Here is a 20,520-nt window from a genome sequence, read left to right as displayed (position 1 = left end):
AGCAGTCAAGCAGTTAGGATGGGTTCTGGATAACCCATACCAACCCAGATCATAACCCAAGCAAAGGGGAAAGGCAAGGGGGAGGACACCTGTTGCCTAGTCATCCTGGATAGCTTTTGAGTAGTCTGGGGCCAAAAGAAGAGCTAAAAGGGTAAGCAGGCATTTCTTGATCAAAAACAGGCCACACATGTGGTTTCAAGACATCCAATTTAAACAGTTCTTTCAGCTGGCCTGGTCAGTATTACTCAGAGGAATTTATAAGATATTACTTAATTGGGAAAAATGACATTAACCAATCTGGTCAGAAATGAAAGCAACATGTGTCTTCCTCAGCTGACATCATTCCTAGTCCTGGCAAAAGGGAACTTGTTGTTGGAGGAAGGACCTCTATACAAGCAAGATCAGTAGAGAGAGACCCAAAGTAAATCAGGGAAGATGTGTGAACCAGTGAACACTAGCTACATCTGAGTGCGAGAAAATCCTTAATTAGTAACTTTTCTGCCTCTGACACACTAGCTGTGTGATCCTGGACAAGTCATTTTAACTGCTCATGTAACTCTCTCAGATTATAATTTGCAGAATGGTTGTCTGAGGTCTGTGATTTGATTGGTGTAGGAGTACCAGTGGAGATCAGCACCTGTTCTGCAATTTGTACTCTTTAAAAGATGACTAAGGCATCAAAAGTTTAAGAAAATTGCCCAGACTCTCATAGCCAAGACACATCTGAGGTAATACTTGAACTCAATTCTTACTTACTCCAAGGGTCACTCTTTATCCACTATGCTAGGTTACCTCTTGAAACCTGCTAAAAATAACAGAATATTATAGCTGAAAGTTAGCTCACAGGTCAACTAGTTTAATCCCCTCGTTTTACAGATGAAGAAAATACAGCCCCCAAAAGTTGTACAACTTGCCCAAGGTTACATGGCTACTCTCATAATGAATTCTTGTCATCATTAAAATGTTATATTAACATTTAACATGAGAGTTGGTGTGGAGTAGTGTTATAAACAAACAAACAGACAACAGTGGTTCAAGTTCCATCTGTGACACATAATGGTTGTGTAACCTTCAACAAGTCATTTAGCCTCTTAGCACCCCAAGCAGCTCTCTAAGGTTAGGAGATGAAAACAAAATACTGATCTGTTTAAGTATTAGGAGTTTTCTCACTGGGAATTCCTTACACCAATGAAATCACTTTTTGAGCTTCATAAAAGAATTTCATATTATGTGTCCAAATTTCATCACTTCATGTTTAAGCCATTCCCCACTATGGACCGAGTGTGTGCAGAGTGCAGAGTGGACCCCCATTTTGAGAGGATGTTTTAGTAACTTCTGTACTTGTTATGCCTTTTCATTAAATTTGTTGTTATTCAGTTGTTTCTTCAGTCATGACTGACCCTTTGTGACCCCATTAGGGTACTAATACTAATTGGTCATTTCCTTCTCCAGTTCATTTTACAGATGAGGAAACTGAGGAAAACAAGATTAAGTGACTTGCTCAGAGTCATATAGCTAGTAAGTATGTAAGGCCAGATTTGAACTCAGGAAAATGAGTTTTCCTGACTCCAGGACCTATTTTCTATCTACTGCACCATGAATTTCTATTAAATTCTAAATTCTAATTGTCCCTAATTTCAGTAAATATGCTTTTGTAAAAGTTAATTGATATTAACTGCTTCATTAATATTGGAGAAGGATCAATTAGTTAAATGATACTGGGATAATTTACCAGATTGGAGCTCATGAGCTATGCTCTTAATCACAAATCTTTTGGATTACCCCTAGAACCACAAGAGAAGTAGTCATTGCCCTCTGGTGACCCTACCTGTCTGTGCAAATAAAGTATGAGTGGATGCTGGGAGAGTGAATCCAGAGGGGGAGCTGCATATATATGTGATAATCATCTCAATAGAGACGGTCATCGAACCTAAGAGAGTTTATGAGAATGCAGAGAGTGAAGAAAAGGGGGTCCTGTACAGAGCCTGAGGGGACAGTCACAAGTGGGGGGCATGGCATGGATTAACTACCAGCCGAGGAGACAAGGAAGAGTAGTTAGGGAGAGAGCAGGGTCGTTAAAAAAAACCCAGAGAGGAGAGAGTAAGCAGTCAGAGGTGAGCAAGTGTCACATGCTGCAAGGATGTCAAGAAGGATGACGACTGCCCAGGAAACATTCTTTGGGCAACATTTTATACCAAGAAGAATCCCATTTGGCATCAGTTTCCTCACTCCTAAAATATGAGGACTAGGCTAGATGATTTTTAAGCTCCTTTCTAGGTTTAAAATTCTCTAAGTAAACTTTCACTAAAAGTCAACACTTATCAGACTTCAGCACCTGCTTACTTAACTGGTACCTACTTGTTCTTTAGCCATTATAATACATGGCATTAAGTCTGGAAACATAAAGTTCTTTCCAACTAGAATCAGGTTGTGTGAGAGGTCATTTCCCCTTCTAAACATTAAAAAAAATTTCTCCTCCCAATATTTTTACCTTTGTGGCATTTCTGAGCCCACTTCCCCTTTCACCCCATGTTCTTGGCCCAATTTGGATAGAGATTAGTTCTCTCCCTTCACCTGCTTCCCCTTTCTTCCTCCTCATTTCCCACCCATTCTTCCCCATTATCTACCATAGCAACTTCTGCATTCAGAGTTTGATCCAAAAATATTTTTTGATTAATTGATAGACCCACTCTAGTTGTGAACCCTCATAGCCTCTACTCTTCTCTTTTGTACTCTTTCTCCTAGTGATGCTATTAATTCCTATAGGATCAATTATCACCTCTATGCAGATGACTCCTACATTTCTATATCCAGTCTATCTCTCTTCTAGACTCTAATCCTTTGTTATCAACTGAATGTTGGACATCACCATCTGTATTCCAGTACTCATCTCAAACATAACATGCTTAAGAAGATAATCACTATCTTTCTCCCACTTCCAGTCCTCACCAAATCCCCTCTATTGGGGGTACCAGCATCCTTCCAGTCACTCAGCTTCATAATAGTGGAGACAGTCTTAGATCTCCCTCTCTCACGTCTAATCAGTTGCTAAGTATTTTTAATTCTACATTCATAACACGGCTCATATTTATCTTTTCCTATCACTCACATAGCCATTGCCCTAGCTGAAGCCCTCATCAGAAGTATTGCTATGGTCTCCTTGCTTCCAGTGGTCCCTCTCTCCAACTCAAACTCCCAAAGCTGACAAAACAGACAGATCTGTGTCAGTACTCAAAAGTCTTCAGTGGCTCCTTATTGCCCCAGCTAAAATGCAAACTCTCCAGCCTCAAATTTATCCCTTTGCAAGGTATCCTTCATCTACCTTTCTAGACTCATTGCATATTATATCTCCAAATGCATTCTATATCCTATCCACAATGGCCTACCAGTTGTTCTGCAAACTCAACATTCTACCCCCCTCACTATCAAATGAGACAGTATTTCCATAAAGCACTTAGTATACAGTGCCTGGCACAATTAGGTGCTTAATAAATGCTTCTTCCCTTCCCTTCCCCTCCTCCCTCACCTCTTTGCCTTTGTATTAACTATCTCCATGTCTAGAATGCACTCTCTCTTCACCTCTGCTTCTAAGCATCCCTAGCTTCATGTGCTACCTTCTAGAGGGGATCTTTTTCTGATCACTCCAGTTGTTGGTGTTCTCTTGAATATCTCCAAATTATTGTGTATATAAAAGCCATCCCAAAAGTCTTAGTGTGGCTTTTATGCTCTTACAACTTTAAAAAAAATATATGTATAACAGGAGGACGGGCCATTGGGAGCCCTGTAAGGACATCTAGAGTTTATATAGGTCCTAATCTGTTGACATGTTGTATTGCACCTAATAGAATGTAAAGAGACCATCTTTCATTTTGTTTTTGTGTACCAACACCTAGTATACTGCCTTACACATGCATTTTGGGTTGGAACTGTGATTTTGCTGGTATAATAACTCCCAGTGTAGAAAGCCCCTTTACCTATATAAATTAGCATCTTTTCTACAATTTATATTCTAAAAGCATTGCTTGGGGTACATAGTAGATACTTAGTAAGTATTTGCTGAGTTGGACTGGATTGGGTTGGAACTGAGCCAGCCCTCTATCCATTCTCTCATTATTAGGAGAATGGAACTTAATAAAATGCTAGAAATCACTGCATCTACTTTAATTGTCTCTCTCTCTCAGATGAGAGCCCTATTATTTGACCTTTGTAGAGACTGCACCAGAGGGGAGATGCAACATCTTTCTCTTTAGGGAAAATGGTGGGTGTTGGTTTTGAGTAGACATCTTACTTTTCTCTCTCTCAATGTAATGGCTCACTAGGAGCAGTAGCTGGTTCTCCAGTTCCTCCAGATCCTGTAAGGCACAGTCGTACATCACATAAGCTCCCTGCTGGTCCTGTACATGGATGTATCCATCTTCCATAGTGTAGAAGTCATCCTGATTCTCCACTTCTGAGAATTCCATGAATTGGGTGCTCTGGACCTGAGGGACAACCAACCCCTGAAGTCATCAGGAAAAGGGTAGCCATATATTTCAAGCTAAGACAGGGTGTCCCGCAGTGGACCTAATGGCAGGACCTTGCCTTCAGCTGACATGTCAGAATGTATTGTCAGCCTCAAAAAGTATCATGTGCAGAAAGTGGGAAGATTTTATATGAATGAGGGAGGAAGTTTGGTATAGTGGAAAGAGTGCTGGATTTGGAATCAGAGGACTTGGGTTTTAATCTCAGTTGTGTCACTTTCTAGCTGTGTGGCATTGTACAAATCACTTTACCTCTCTGGGTCTAATTTCCTAATCTGGAAAGTGAGAAAGTAGGAATAGATGACTTATAGCTCAGAATCTAAGATCTTATGAATGCTTAGGAGTTGGGGTGCAGAACTTAATATTCTAGTTAATCAAGAAAATTATTTTATTTTCAACTTTTATTAAAACATTATCCTAACATGCCCTAGAACACTTTTCTGCTTCAGGAAATATAATATCCTAAGCATATTTGTGTTTTTGTTTGAGCACTGAGGAACATTTCAAATGAAGGTCATTATTTTGAAAGTATTATCATTTCTCTTTTTTGTCAGTTTCTTTTGATTCTTGACTATAATGCAAGTGACTTCATCAGTTATCTCTACATCTCATTCATAATTATTTGCCTGTTGTCTCTCCCATTAGACTGTGAGCTCCTTGAGAGAAGGGTCCAGTTTTTTGCTTTTGCCCTTCTTTGCACAAATGCTGGTTGACTTAAATTCCAGATCTCCCTGTACAGTACTGTAGTTCTGGAGTGGTACAGAACATAAGTATGAATGTTGTTTTTGTTCAGTCATTTCAGTATCATCTGACTCTCTGTGATACCATTTGGGGTTTTGTTGTCAAAGATACTGGAGTGGTTTGCCATTTCCTTTGCCAGCTCATTTTGTAGATGAGGAAACTGAGGCGAAAAGGGTTAACTGACTTGTCCAGGGTCACACAGTTAGTAAATGTCTGAGGCCAGAATTGAACTCAGGAAGATGAGTCTTTCTGACTCTATGACCCAGCACTCTCCACTGCACCAACTAGCTGCCCATACTGACCAGAGGCTTTATCTGTAATGGTTTAAAGGTTTTGGCTAGTTCAGTTTTAGCTAGTTTGGTTGTAATCACATACTTTTTTACCTGCATTTTAGGTTCTTGCATTTTTTAGTGTACTAGAAGGAACACTAAATTTAGAGTCAGAGGGCTTGGATTCAAGGTAGCTGCTATACCTGCATGACTGGTACAAACTGATAAAAAACTCTTTGAGTTTCCACTTCTTTATCTGTTTCATGAAGCAATCAGAACATGATTTAAAGCTGGAAGAGACTTTAGTGATCATCTGGACCAAATTTAACAGATCTCTAAGGTGCCTTACAGCTCTAAATCCTAGGATCTTATGAAGTCTGTCTTTACACAATATATGACATCATATAACATATAGCATTATGTACTACACAAATTTACTTTGCTTTCCATAGGCATCGGGTCTCATTTTTATTAGTTTAGTGCCATGATTTAAAGAAAAACACAAACATTATTTTTGAACAATGACTTGTAATTTAGTTTCTCATGCAATAATTCTTACTACATGGAAAGCTCAGCTAAGTAAAACAAGTATATTGTTTGGATGGAATTCCATTACATCTGAAATTTTAAGCAATCATTATTTTTTTGGATGTGAATGGGCTTGCTGCTTGATTTATGTAAGGAGAATTACATGGCATGGGGCTGTGGAAACTTGTCTAGAAGTCTTAAAAAAAACCCAAAAACACCAAGATGGATTCTTTTCTGTCTGGTATAGTCATGTGGCCTTGCCAAGGAGATGAAGATGAACTCATTCATCTATTCAGGTTTCATCACAGGATGTAGAACTGGGGGGAACTTTAGAAATTATCTACTTCAACCCACTTATTTTACAGATTAGCAAAGTCCCTGAAAGCTTAAGTTACTTAAAACATTCAAGTGGTATACTGGAAGCAGTAAGAGAGCAGATTATTTAAAAAAAAATCTTTTTTTCAACTTGAGCATTTTACACATTAGGAATCAGCAAATGACATTTACCAGTATACCCTGTAGAAATACCCACAGTGACCAAAATCAACACAGGAATTCTCATGGTTGGGACTGTAAGTGATTCTATACATTTACATAGAAAATTAGAAAAGTCGTTCAGTCAAAATTTTCTGTTTCTTTCTCCTATTTATAAACCTTTCTTCTATAAACTTTACAAGTGGAACTTCCATGTAGCAAGTCAGTCCCTGCATGCTTAGAGGTATGATACACACAATGACGACAATAATGATGATAATAACTAGCATTTTCTACAGCACTTTACAAATATAATCCCATTTTATCCTCACAACAACCCTGAGAGGGAAATATTATTATTATCATCATTACTGTTGTTATGACATGTTATAACAACACGTAATTATAGCCCATTAAGGTTTGCAAAGATCTTCACATACATTATTTCATCTGTAAATGTAACGTACATGTAAATACATGGAGACACAACCAGACAGCACGGTGGATAGATTGCTGGTTCTGGATTCAGGAAGGCCTGAGTTCAAATCCTGCCTCTGACACTTATTAGTTGTCTGACCCTAGCCATTTAATCTCTGCTTGCCTTAGTTTCTTTATCTGTAAAATAGGGGTAATAATAGCACTTCTCTCTCAGGGTTGTTGTGAGGATCAAGTGAGAAAACACTTGTAAAGTGCTTAGCAACCCTAGTGCTATAAATATAAACAATAGCTATTATTGTTGTTGTTCATGTTTTTATTCCAATGAAAAATAAATAAACACAAATGAAAACAACACAAAGTCAGCCAAGTTCAGTTTAACTGCAATGACCAACCTCTGTCCCAGAGGACAGAGAGGCAGGATTCTGCACACAGTACTAGTCATGCGGTCAAATATAGCCTTTCTAAAGCCCTTGATTAGAGTAAGATGGGGTCAGAAAGGCAGAAGCCTGGCTGGGATCCTGCGTACACAGTCACTGTCTTTCCTCAACATATCCCAATATTTCCTGCTTCATTTTAAAAGTTGTTCATAAAATTGTTTTAGCCAGCAGACAAAGCTATCTTGGTACAGTGGAAAGAATTTAAGATTTGAAATCACAGGATATGGATCCATATCTAAATCTATTATCTCTACATGATCATGGACAAGTGTGCCTACTATGTGTCAGGCTCTGTGCTAAGCCTTGAGTATACAAAAGAAAGCAAAAGCGGTCCCTGCCCTCAAGGAGCTCATCATTTAATGTGGGGATACAATAGGCAAACAACCATGAATAAATTGGAGATGATCTCAGAGGAAAGGGACAAACATTAGGGGACAGATCTCTTAACCTCTCTAGGCCTCAGTTCCTCCTCTGAAAAATAAGGGGGTAAGAAAAGATGAGCTCTAAAATACTTTCTGGGACAGCCGGGTGGCACACTGGATAGAGTGCCAGGCCTAGAGTCAGGAAGCCCCATCTTTTCTGAGTTCATATCTGGCCTCAGAAACTTACTAGTTGTGTGACCCTGGGCAAGTCACTTCACCCTGTTTGCTTTAATTTCCTCATTTATAAAATGAGTTGGAGAAGGAAATGGCCAACCATGCCAGTATCTTTGCTAAGAAAAACCCAAATGATGTCACAAAGCATTGGACATGACCAAAACAACTGAACAACAAAATATCCTTTCTAATTCTGAATCTATGATCCTATGATATGTCAAAGTTGTGCTACTGTGCTATGTATGCATAGCAATAAAAAAGCAATGACTGAACTTGGCAAGGACTACAGCATAATTTTCTTCTGTTTTATCGCTGGGGCCTCCCAATATCTTTTTCAAAGCAATCATTAACCTATATGACTGTACACAAATTTCTGTGTTCTGACAAGGCTGGCTACTTTAAGAAGAAATAGTTCCCCAGTGGTAGAATTTAGATCTGGAATTAACCAATTGATCAATTAACAAGCATTTACTAAATGCCTATAATGTGAGTTGGTGGCACAACATATAGAATATGGGACTTGGAGTCAAGAGGACTTTAGCTGTTATCAGATTAGCTATCTGATACCGGGAAAGTCCCTTAAGGTTTCTTAGCCTCAGTTTCCTCATTTGTAAAGTGGAAATAATAATACCTATTCTCATAGAGTTGTTATGTGTGTAAAGTGCTTTGCCAGCCTTAAAGTGTTACATATATGCTTTTATTATTGGTGTTATTATTTCATGCCAGGGATTGTGCTAGGTGCTGATGATACAAAGACCAACATGAAATGGCCCTGAACCCTCAAGGAGCTTATACTCTAGTCAGGGGAAATAGCATGTAGATGTAGAGACCACCTCCTTTTTAAAAACAAATAAGGAAACTGAGGACCAGTAAAGTTAAGTGACAAGATTACACAGGTTGTAAATGACAGAATTGGGATTCAAACCCAGGCCTCTCTGAGACTAAATCCTATTTTCTTTTTCTTGTCTCTAATAATAATAAATGATTTAAAACAAGAGGAATCAATCAAAATTTAAAACTAATAAAAATAAAAAACTAAAATTGAAAACTAATACATAAAACTAACTATAAATGATCACAGGGTCATAGATTTAGAAATGGAAAGAACTATGGAGGCTATTGAGTTCAGCCCTCTCATTTTACAGATGAGAAAATTGAGGCATAGAGAGGTTTAGTGATCTGCCCAGCATCACACAACTAGTATGGGTCAGAAATGGGGCTTGAATCTAGGTCTTCCTGACTCTATACCACAATTCCTCTAGAAATTTCCTTCACTTTTTTTGTGTCATAGAACCTTTGGAAATTTGATGAAGCCTATGGACCACTTATGCTGTTTTGTTTTTTAATTCTTAATGAAAGAAAATGCTAAATTTCAGTTAAAGGTCTATGAAAATAAAAATATAAAATTTTTCCCTTCCAAATTTGTAGAATTCCTGCTCTCGATTCTAGTCATTGTCAAATCTTGTGCTTCTTAAGTTTAAGCAAGTTTTTATGGCAATCCATTTCCAAACCATGCCCACTGTTCTCAATCAAAGGCAGGTGTCACTGGACTCCCCTTGCTCAGCAAACATATCTTAGTGGAGCCTTTGAGTGAGAGCTCTTAATTCAAGAGACTCTTTGAATTAGCTTTTGTTTTCCTCTATTTAATTGAAACCATGCCAGGAGTTTTAGGAGTTGTTTTTACCAAAATTTGCTCTGGAACAATACTGAAAAAAAGGTATGCCAAGGTCTTACAGAGCCACATATATAACTTTGAAAGACTTATGAATGCTTGGCCACTTCAAAAATAGTAGTAATAGTGTTGTGCTTGGCAGTGCTGGAGAGGGAGAATCAGGGTGAAAGGCACCTTTGATTTCCATGGCACTTTTCTTCTGAAAAACTAAAATGCGCCTGGTTTTATCCAAAGGACTGAATGATTCATTCGTTCTATTTATTCATTCATTCAACAAATCTTTCAAAGTGTTCTTAAGGTAGGCTGTATTTTGCCAAGCATAATTTCACATGAATGGGGTCATGATGAAGGGAAAAGGACCCTGGAGTCAGAATATCTGGCCTGTGTAAAAGGGGGACAGCAACACCTACAGTATCTGCCCTAAACGACTGCTTGGGAGGCTCAAATGAGAGCGTACTGTAAACCACTTTGCAAATCTTAAAATGCTATGGAACTATCCATCATTCTGCTCTTCTCTTTTCCTTCTTCCTCCTTCCCCTCCTCTTCGTCTCCAAGTTCTGATCCTACGATTCTGAAGCTGGAGAAGCAAAGGAATTGGGTACAATGAAAAGAGAGGTGGATCCAAGTTCAAATCCCAGCTCAGCCAGTTACTAGCTATGTAACCTCAGACGGTTCATATTAATTTCTCCAGGCCTCAGTTTCCTCATCTCTCAACCCCTGGGGTTCTGATTGACTGGTTCCCCTCAGGAACTCCATTCTAAGGGAAACACCATAGGTAGCAACATCTTCATTTCTCTCCAGGCACTACTCTTGACTCTCCAGACGTTCCCTACCATGTCAGGGAAGTCCCCTCACCCTGGGGGTATTTCCCAGGGTTGGATTTCTCACACTAAAAGTGTTCTCTGCCCCTAGAGCTCCTTCCTCAGACTGGCTGATTCTTCCTAGAATCTTCATTTTAAGGAAAAATGTCCAGGCCAACCATGTCTTCATTCCTCTCCTCTAAAGATTGGTAAGTGATGTGGTGAGTAGAGCCTTGGGTCTGAAGTCAGAAAGACCTTAGTTCAAATCTAGCCTCAGACACTTTCTAGTCTAGTTCTATGATCCTGGGCAAATCATTTAACCTCTGCCTCAGTTTCATTATCTATAAAACAGGGATAATGAGAGCACCCACCACCTCTCAGGGTTGTTGTGAGGACCATATGAGATAATAATTGTAAAGTCCTTAGCACAGTATCTGGTGTATAGTAAAAGTTATATAAATATTAGCTGTTATTATTATCACTAGCTGTGTGACCTGGGCTTACCCTCTGTTTGCCCCAGTTTCCTCATCTGTAAATGAGAATACTGATAGCTCCTACCGACCAGGGCTATTATGAGGATCAAATAAACAATATTTGCAAAGCACTTAGCACAGTACCTGAAACAGCAGGTGCTTAATAATGCTTATTTCTTTCCTTCCTTTCTCTCCAGACTCAACTCCTGACTCTCTAGGCTTTCTCTATTCCCACCCCCCAGATATCTTCCTCTCTTTTTTGACTCCCTTTTATATATTGTCTTGTTTTGTTGTTGTTGAGTTGTGTCCAACTTTTTGTGATCCTGTGGATCATATTTTCCATAGGGTATTCTTGGCAAAGATACTGGAGTGGTTTGCCATTTCCTTCTTCAATGTATTAAGGCAAATAGAGGTTGTTAATTGACTTACCCAGGGTCACCCAGCTAGTGAGTATCTGAGACTAGATTTGAACTCATGCTTTCCTGAATCCAGGCCCAGTTCTCTGTCCTCAAAGCTACCTAGTTGTCTCATGGATTGTCTTACCTCATTAGAACATAAGCACCTTGAGGGTAGGGACTGTCCTTTTTGTTTGTATGTATATTTTTCAGCACTTAGCCTAGTGCCCGAAACATAGTAAGCACTTAATAAATGCTTACTTACTTATTGAATCTAAGGTATCTTCCAGTTCCAAATCTATCATCCTATGACCCATACACAGTGTCTGGCACGTATAAGTGCTCAAAAATTTCTTTTTGACTTTACTATGAAACTAGTAACCAAGAAAATGGCCTCAGATATATTTGAACAATTCAGAGAACAAATCTCAAGGCTAGAAAGTCTAAATCAGGACTGTGGTCCCAGTTTTGCTACGGTGAGTAACCCCTGCAAATATTCCTCTTGGCATTGGTTAATTTGTGGCCTTTCGTCTCCACTCCTGGGCAGGTTATTTTCTAACACCAGTGAGCAGCTCTGCTTGCAGTCTTCCTCTCACTTCTCCAAACACAATATTGAAGGAACAACTCTCTAGACCACAGAACCCTCAGAAGGAAGGTCAGAACTGGGTCATTAGCACAAAGTTAAAGTAAAGGAGAATTAAAGAAACCTCATCTGAGTGACTGAGCTGTAGCCCTGCTGGGATACATCTTGGTCCATGAGAGGCAGACTTGCAGAAATAAGCCCCCATTTCAGAGAGGGGTGGAAGGGAAGGTCATGAGGCCTGTCACACAAGCAGACACAGGCCTGAATCTGAGCCCAGGTCCTTTGATTCCAAACTTCCTACTGCACCATTTTGCCATCACCCCTATTGTTGACTCCATGTTTTATTATCACAGGTAGATATTATTAACATATTCATACATGTAGATCTTTACTTGCTTGGAATTCCAGGAGTGATAACTTTGGGTCAAAGGCTAGAGTGGAAAAGGTGTTAGATTTAGAGTTAGGAGACCTGGGTTTGAATCCTAGGTCATTCATTCATTAGTTTTGTGACCGTGGTCATTTGTCCACTTCGCTCCTCCAGGCCTCAATTTCTTCAGTGGACAGAGTGTTGGACTTGGAGTCAGGAAGACCTGAGTTAAAATTCTGCCTCTGACACTTTCCCAATGTGTGACCCCAGGCAAAGTCACTTAACCTATATCTGCCTCTGGTTCCTCATCTATAAAATGGGGAGCATAATAGCATCTTCCTCCCAGGATTGTTGTGAGGTTGAAATAAGGTAATATTGTAAAGTGCTTTGCAAACCTTAAAATGCTATTTAAATGCCAGTTATTGTTATTATTATCTATAAAAAAAAGACAGTACTAGCTAGATGATCTCTATGGTCATTTTCATCCTTAATATCTTCTATTTCTATTGATGTGAGGGAGAGTGTGTGTGTGTGTGTGAGAGAGAGAGAGAGAGAGAGAGAGAAAATATGAATGCATACTTTGAAGTGAATGTCTTATTTCATAGGTAATGGGAATTCCCAAAGCTTCCACTGAGGCAAATCAATGTTTGCTTGGCAACTCATTGCCTTAGAACAATAGTTCTTATCCTCAGGTTCTTTAATTTTTTTTTAAATGTTTTGATAGCTTATTTCAATATCAATTAATTTCCTTTGGAACCCAATGTATTTTCTTTATGAAAACATGAGTCTTAGAAGGGACCCATAAACTTCACCAGACTGCCAAAGGGGTCCATAACACAGAAAAGGTTTGAGTCTGGTCTTAGAAAGTTGTCTGGAGTGCTTAGAGGTCAAATAACTTGCCCGAGGTCCTGCCCTGAATAAGTGCCAGAGGCAGAATTTGAACCCAGGCCTTTCTGGTTCTGAGGTCTATTCCTTAAGCACTATGCCAAGTCTCTAACCAGAGATCGCCCATGATACTGTGCATAAGGAGGTATTGTTGTAAAATAACTCACCTTGTAGTCTGCTGGTGTAGAATGCATATAGTGGTGAGATCCTAGGCCCGGAACAGTACCAGAACCTCCTCCTCTTGCAGTATTTACCCAACAGGCATCTTCAACACTGGAAGCTAGATTTCCTAAATTTGATGTAAGGCCTGAGGTGTGGATTGTTAGGGTTCTCTCAACAGATCTGAAATAATTCAGAATTCCTAAGCAGATATGCTGAAACGAAGACGGGGGAAAAAAGGCAGGTTCAGAAACTATACTATAGACTAATTATATGACCTTGGACAAACCAGTTCTCTTAGACATACTTGGAGCTCTCTGATTCTTAGGTGCCGAAGATACAGGAAGGACAGATAGGCTCCTCTCATCGTGGTAGGATTTTTATCTGCAGTCTCATCACCTTCATCAAATCCCAGCAGTTGGAGGGCTTCCAGGTAATTGTACCTTTTATAGACAAAAGAAATGTAACATTGATTTTTCTTCAAAGTGATCTGGAAATTTCATTAATAAATTAATAAGATTTACATAGTATTTAAAGGTTGTAAAACATCTTGCACATTTTATTTAACTTGATTGAAGCTCCCTTCTAGTTCTAAATTTATGATCTTGGGGCAGCTGGATGGCTCAATGGATAGAGCTCTGGCTCTGGAGTCAGGAGGACCTGAGTTCAAACTTAATCTGAAACACTTACTAGGCTGTGTGAGCCTGGACAAGTCATTTAACCCCAAGTGTCTCCAACCAACACAAAATAAATCTTTGATCCTAGGAAAAGGAGGCTTCTCCCCAACTAGTAGTGCCTCTTCTTCTTGGATTACCTTCTGCCTAGTCTGTACTCTACATACATACTACATACACACATACATACATATCCTTTATTCTACATGTTGTTTCCTCCATCAGAACATAAGATCCTTGAGGCCAGGGATTATTTTTGCCTTCTTTTGTATCTCTAGCATTTAGCACAGTGCCTGGCAAGTAGCAGGTGCTTAATCAATAATCAATTAAGCCCCTGCTATGTGCCAGGCACCCTGCTAAGTGCTTAGTAAATGCTTATTGACTAACAGCTCTGTAAGGTAGGTAAACACTACAGGTATTATCATTCTCATTTTTAAAACTGGGGAAACCGAGGCTCAAAGAGGTGGAGCTTCATCTAGCAAGGGTCAGTGGTAGGATTCAGACCCAGGGCTCTCCTGACTTCAAGCCTAGAACCTTTCTGCTGTAGCACACAGTCTCTAAACTGAAAGATTTATCTTTAATCTAAGGGTTTTTGTAAATTACTTCCCTTGGAAATTTTCACTCGGGGATGATGAAGAATAACAACAGTGCCAATAGAAATTTCTCCTAAGAATTATACTTATTAAGATCACAATTTCTACTTACTGACTTCCATCTTCAACAGATTAGGATTTCCCCCCCTGCATCAAATATTTTTGAGTTAACACGAAAGCCAGATATTAATCAGCATTGTGTGTTTCCAAAAAACATGCATGAAATGATCCAATTTCACCCTGTTTGTTTCTTCTTCCTCCAAGGTTCCCCAGCATACTGGCTGGGACTAATTTGGGGTCCACTGATGTCATTGCCCTCCATGGAAAGATCTTCCTCCTCAGTATTTTCTCCCTGAGGGGATAAGAGGAATAAGAGGAAAGAAAAAGAAATTAAAAAGATTTAATTAGAGTTATAATAATGCCCCAGAGGTGATTATTTTTTTAGTCATGCCTCTTCTACTTGGATTATTACCTCTATCTCCTTCCTACCTGTAACCTGGACTCTGCTCCTGGGTCCCTTAGCTCTGATAGACTAACTTTAGTCTTGCCTTGCCAGGGACTGGGCCTGTGAGAATTATACCCTGCTGCCCTGAGAGTTTCTTCCCAACTTTTCAGCTTCCCTTTATGTACTGCCTTTCCAGTTAGAATGTAAGGTCCTTGAAGGCAGGAGCTGTCATGTTTGCTTGTATTTGTTTCTCCATCATTAAAGCATGGGAAGACTTGAATTATTTACCCTCAGGCTTCAAGGACCTATGAATTCAGCAATTCAGCCATTTTTTTCCAACAATAGAGATCACAACTACTCCATGTGTTAGTCTTTATGAGTATCTGTGGCTAAATCAATTTAGTGACTATGGACCATTTTTCTAATAATGAATCCTTCTGTACTGTTCTCTGGATGACAGATTTGCTGGCACCTGGTCTCTTCTTGAGCCTTTCCAACTTGATAGATCTTGCCAAAATTTGTACTTCGTGTGGGCATAGCTTCTGGCAACTCAAAGTCACCTTCATGGCCCTTGAGGTATCAAAAGAGGACTTTAGTGGGAGTTACTGATGATAACATGACTTTGTTTGCTTGGTTTTCTCTCTCTCTTAATTTTTTTATTGATATTTAAACCCAGAAACAACATCTTATCTGGCAAATGAAGGTAATGTATAATGTATGATGTTCATGAGGGATCACAGAGGTTGTAAATCCTTCCAGAAACTCCCCATCGCTTCCTTTCTCTGGGAACTTAGCCTCTTCCTTGAAAACTCAACAACTTATAGGTCCATGGTGTGTAGTATTCATTCTAAATGCCTTGGTTTCTGTTCACTGAGGAGCACTGAGGAAAATAGATGTGATTTACCAAGAATAAAGACACTGGGTCTTTGTTTATTCGCAGAAGGCTTACTATATAATTTCACTTGGCTTTGTGCTGATTTTTAAAATTATATGTCACATGGAGAGAGTGGGAATTTAAAAATAAAAAGACTCTAATGAAAATAAAATCTTTTCTCTCTGGGTCTCAGTTTCTTTATCAGTGAAATGAGAGGTTGGATTAGAAACCTCTAAAGACTAAGGTCTTTCTCTACTCTAAATCTGTGAATCTATGGGCATTAAAAAAAAAATTTTCAAAAGTCCTTACTCTCTCCTTAGTCCAGCTGTCATTTTTAAATAGATCATAGGATCAAAGCTTTGGAACTCAAAGAGATCTTAGAGGTCATCTAGTCCAATTCCTTCATTTTATAGATGAGAAAATTGATACCAAAGATGCAAAGTGATTTAATCAAAGACATAGAGGTAGTGAGTAGCAGGGCCAGGGATTAAATCCAAGTCTTCAATCTCTAGAGTCCATGTTCTCTCCACAGTACTACTCCACAGATAGGTGGGTTAATTTCCACAGAGACTGGGGCTTGGATTCTAGAAGATCAGATATGGAAATCCAGGCTTTAGATCTTGTATGGAGGACGCTGGTCCAGGTGGTGAGAATCAGGTCAGTTTTGGAAGACAAAGGTTAGATAGCCCTAATGAATGGGAAGTAAAGCTGATGCATAGTCAGGTGCAGGGGAGGGGAACCTGTAGCCTGAAGGCCACATGTGGCCTTTTATGTCCTTGGGTGCGTCCTTTTAATTGAATACAAGTTTTACAGAACAAATCCTTTTATTAAGGGGATTTGTTCTGTGAAGTTTGGAATCAGTCAAAGGGCTGCACTTGAGGACCTAGAGTGCCACAGGTTCCTTACTCTTGGTTTGGTATCTAGGGCCAGTCAATAAATATAGGAAGTTTAGTTGGGCTAATTGGGCATACACTCAGTCACCAATTCATTGCGTGGGAGCTACAAAGATGAATGAATTAACTTCTCCAGGGACTGGGGTGTGTGGATTCTGAATAACAACCCTATGAAACCATTTTCCAGGTTCTACCTTAAGACACTGAGTGATGGGGAACTCACTAGCTGTTGAGGTAGTCCATTCCATTTCTGAACAGTTATGATTTGGGGGAGTCTTTGACTCATATGGGACTATAATCTGCCTCTACTGCACTCACTGACTGCCCTTAGCTCTGTCCCCAGGGCCAAACCAAGTCTAATCTTTCTTCCCCAGGACAGCCCTTCAAATGGTAAAGGCAGCTATCATGTCCTCTCTAAATCTTCTCTACCACCAAACTAAGCATCCATAGTTCCTTCAATTGATTTTCATATGAGATGATTTTGAGTTCATTCACCATCCTGGTCATTCTCTTCTGGACATGTTCCAGTTTGTCAATTTCTTTTCTAAAATGTGGCATCTAGAATTGGAAATGATACTCCAAAGGTGGTCTGATCAGGGAAGCGTGCTGTGGATCTACTACTTTTCTCCTTCTAGACATAACACTCTTCTTAGTGAAAACCAAGGAATGCATTATCTTTTTTTTTTTTTACTGTCTTCTCACACTGTTGATTCATACTGAGTTTGGGGTCCACTAAAACTAAGAGGTAAGTCTTATGTCCAATTAAGTTAGGTCATGTGCTCGGCCTGGAGTCAGGAAGATGTAATTTCAAATACAGCCTCAGACCTTGGGCAAGTTCTTAACCTCTGTTTGCCTCAGGTTCCTAAGTGGAAAGTAGGGGAGCACAATAGTTTCTCAGTCAGGATCTGAACTCAGGTCTTCCTGATTCTATGTCTGGTACTCTCTCTACTATGTCACCTAGTTTGACATTTATATGGCACTTTAAAGTTTACAAAGTATTTATGAAGATCTCATTTGATCCTCATGATGACCTATAAAGGAAGTACAACAGGTACTATTTTCTTCCTTTTATGGTTAAGGAAACTGAGGCTCATGAACACACAACTCATCAGTGTCAAAGGTAGGATTCAAACTGAGATTTCTTCTGACTCCAAGTCCAATGCTCTTTCCACTATTCCACCCTGTTTCTCTGGGTGCACTGAAAAAAACATGGAGTGGGTAGGTGTGAGGGGAAAGGGGAAGAGGTCAGCAAAATATATCATCAGCTCAGTGGCTTGTGGTTCCCTTGGGCTCCTGTCTCAGGGATGGCTGACGTGGTCTCAGAATGAAAGCTATTGGCCATGATCTTTCTCCCATCAGGCAGTAGCCATTTTAGTGGGTCCTAAAATTATAGAGAACCACTTGGAGGTGGAAACATAATGGTGAACTCAGGTTACGATAGAAGATATTTTCATGAAATGACTGGAAAACATGAAAACCCTGCTGGATAGCTAGTTTATGCCAAAAGCAAGGGAGAGGCATCATTTACTGGATATGATGGAAGAAAGGAGAGAGACAGCCTCAGGGGAAAAAGGGTGGAGCACAGCTCACAGAAATAAATTGCACAGGAAAAAAAAAATCAAATGTCTAATCAAATGTTTTATAGATGAGGAGACTTAGAACACTTAGAACCATTTAGAACAATATATAATATAGAAAAGAAGTATTGACTAGAATCTAAAGTAATTATAACAATTGATCTATCTCTATGTACATATGAATCTATATTTTCCTAGGGCCAATGATACGATCTGTAACACCATCACTAGGCAGCACAGTGAACAGAGTGCCGGACCTGGACTCAGGAAGATCCATCTTCATGAGTTTAGATGCAGAGTCAGACACTTACTAGGCATGTGTTTCTCTAGGCAAGTCACTTAATCTTGCTTGCCTCAGTTTCCTCAGTAAAATGAATGGGAGAAGGAAATGATAGACCACTCTGGGTCTCTTTGCCAAAAAACCCCACATGAGATCATTAAGAGCTGGAAATGATGGAAATGACTGAAAAACAGAAAAACCATTTATTTAGCATTGACAATACCAGAAGGTGTGCTAAGCACTTTACACTTATGTCATTTTATCCTCACAACAATCCTGGGAAGTAACTGCTATTATTATTCCCATTTTACAGATGAGAAAACAGAAAACAAGAGATTAAGTGACTTGTCCAAGTCACATAGTTAGTAGGTGTCTGAGGTCAAATTGAATTCGAGTCTTCCTGATTCCAAACCCAGTGCTTTATTTACTGTACCATCTGGCTATCCCCTAGAGAATAAGAGAGAGATGAGCAGAGGGTTAAGCTCCTAACTATGCACACTTTGTTCACAGACAATATTTCCCTGGCATGTTAAATTGGGCATTACAGAATTGATTAATTTTTTTTTTTTGGAGGGGGGAAGGTAAGGCAATTGGGATTAAGTGAATTGCCCAAGGTCACACAGCTAGTAATCGTGTCACGTGTCTGAGGCCCAACTCATGTTCTCCTGACTCCAGATTCAGTACTCTACTCACTGTGCCACCTAGCTGCCCCAGGACTGATTACCTTCAGGGACCATTAGTTCACCTTAGCAAGACAACTACTTTGCACAAAACCAAGGAAGTAGCGCCCAAGCAAGTGTGCACTCGGAAATTTTAGCATTCCAAGTGTAGCAGGCAAAGAACATTTTCATTCACAGAATATTACATGAGATGATAATGCAACTTAGGAGTAAGATGAAGTTTTTAAACATTATTATTATTAGACTAACCTCAATCAAAGAGATTGGTCTAATCACCTATACCCAAAAAACCAAAATGGATGAAAAATGAACGTTGCCCAGACTATGACATTCAGTTAGAGGCGCAGCCTATAGTCCATTGATCTTGGACTATGTAGATGGTGATGGTCTGGGTCCAGAATTGAGTAGGTGAGATTGGGCTGGACCACACTGAGGATACATCTTTTAATAATTCTCAGATGCTTGTTGCCACAAAAGGTTTTTTTTTTAATATCAATATTCTCTTCATGCTGCCATTTGGCTAGGAATCAAGGAACACAACAATCTTGAAAGAATGAAAAATTCGATGCCCCAAAGGGAAAGACAAGGTCAGTATATAAATCAGCTTCAGCATATTACCAGTGCATGCAAGAAATGATGTAAAAAACAGTATTGAGGACTCATAGCAAGGCATGACAGATAATAGAGGTGGGCCTCCAGCTTCCTGGAGCATGGCAAAAAACCACACAGGATGATTTGTATGGTGGAAAAATGTGTGCTAATGAAATCACCCACTCTTTGCATCTATTCATCAACCAAGCAATCAGCAAGCACTTATTAATCACTTCACTATGTGCCAGGCCAGGCCCTGGGAATACAGAGACAGAAATGATACACTCCTTTACTTCAAGGATTTGTGTGAGTGATATAAAGAGAAAAACAAAACAGTCCCTAACCTCTGGAAGCTTACATTCCAACCAAATATCAAAATAGGGTCTTTTATTAGAATATTTACCTAGCCCCTGATTTCTTAGCATGCTAATTTTTTTTTTAGGGACAGTATAGATGGGAAACAGAGGATTAGGAGGAAATCTGAAAAAATTTTTTAGCTCACTCCTTTGCCATCAGCTAAAGAAAAAAGGAGAAGGTGCTCATATGCAAATACAGGTCCAGCTAGCTGTTCCCAAT

At 39.4% G+C, this 20,520-nt stretch overlaps 1 protein-coding gene across 5 annotated transcripts in view; it reads right to left on the bottom strand.

Annotated features, from left to right (window-relative positions):
- Positions 1–20,520, bottom strand: part of LOC140526627 (uncharacterized) — a 213,057-nt gene that overhangs the window by 146,002 nt on the left and 46,535 nt on the right. For all 5 annotated transcript variants that reach the window (XM_072642999.1, XM_072643000.1, XM_072643001.1 and 2 more), the window contains 4 exons: positions 14,844–14,956; positions 13,645–13,780; positions 13,346–13,552; positions 4,289–4,481 (listed from right to left, as the gene is read on the bottom strand). In XM_072642999.1, coding sequence (XP_072499100.1) covers positions 4,289–4,481; positions 13,346–13,552; positions 13,645–13,780; positions 14,844–14,956 — 649 coding nt within the window. The remainder of the gene's footprint in view (positions 1–4,288; positions 4,482–13,345; positions 13,553–13,644; positions 13,781–14,843; positions 14,957–20,520) is intronic.

Source organism: Notamacropus eugenii, chromosome 2, assembly GCF_028372415.1.
Source record: "Notamacropus eugenii isolate mMacEug1 chromosome 2, mMacEug1.pri_v2, whole genome shotgun sequence".
Lineage (NCBI taxonomy): Eukaryota > Metazoa > Chordata > Mammalia > Diprotodontia > Macropodidae > Notamacropus > Notamacropus eugenii.
The sequence above is the reverse complement of the archived record's forward strand: the minus strand, read 5'-3'. Positions and strand labels throughout refer to the sequence as shown.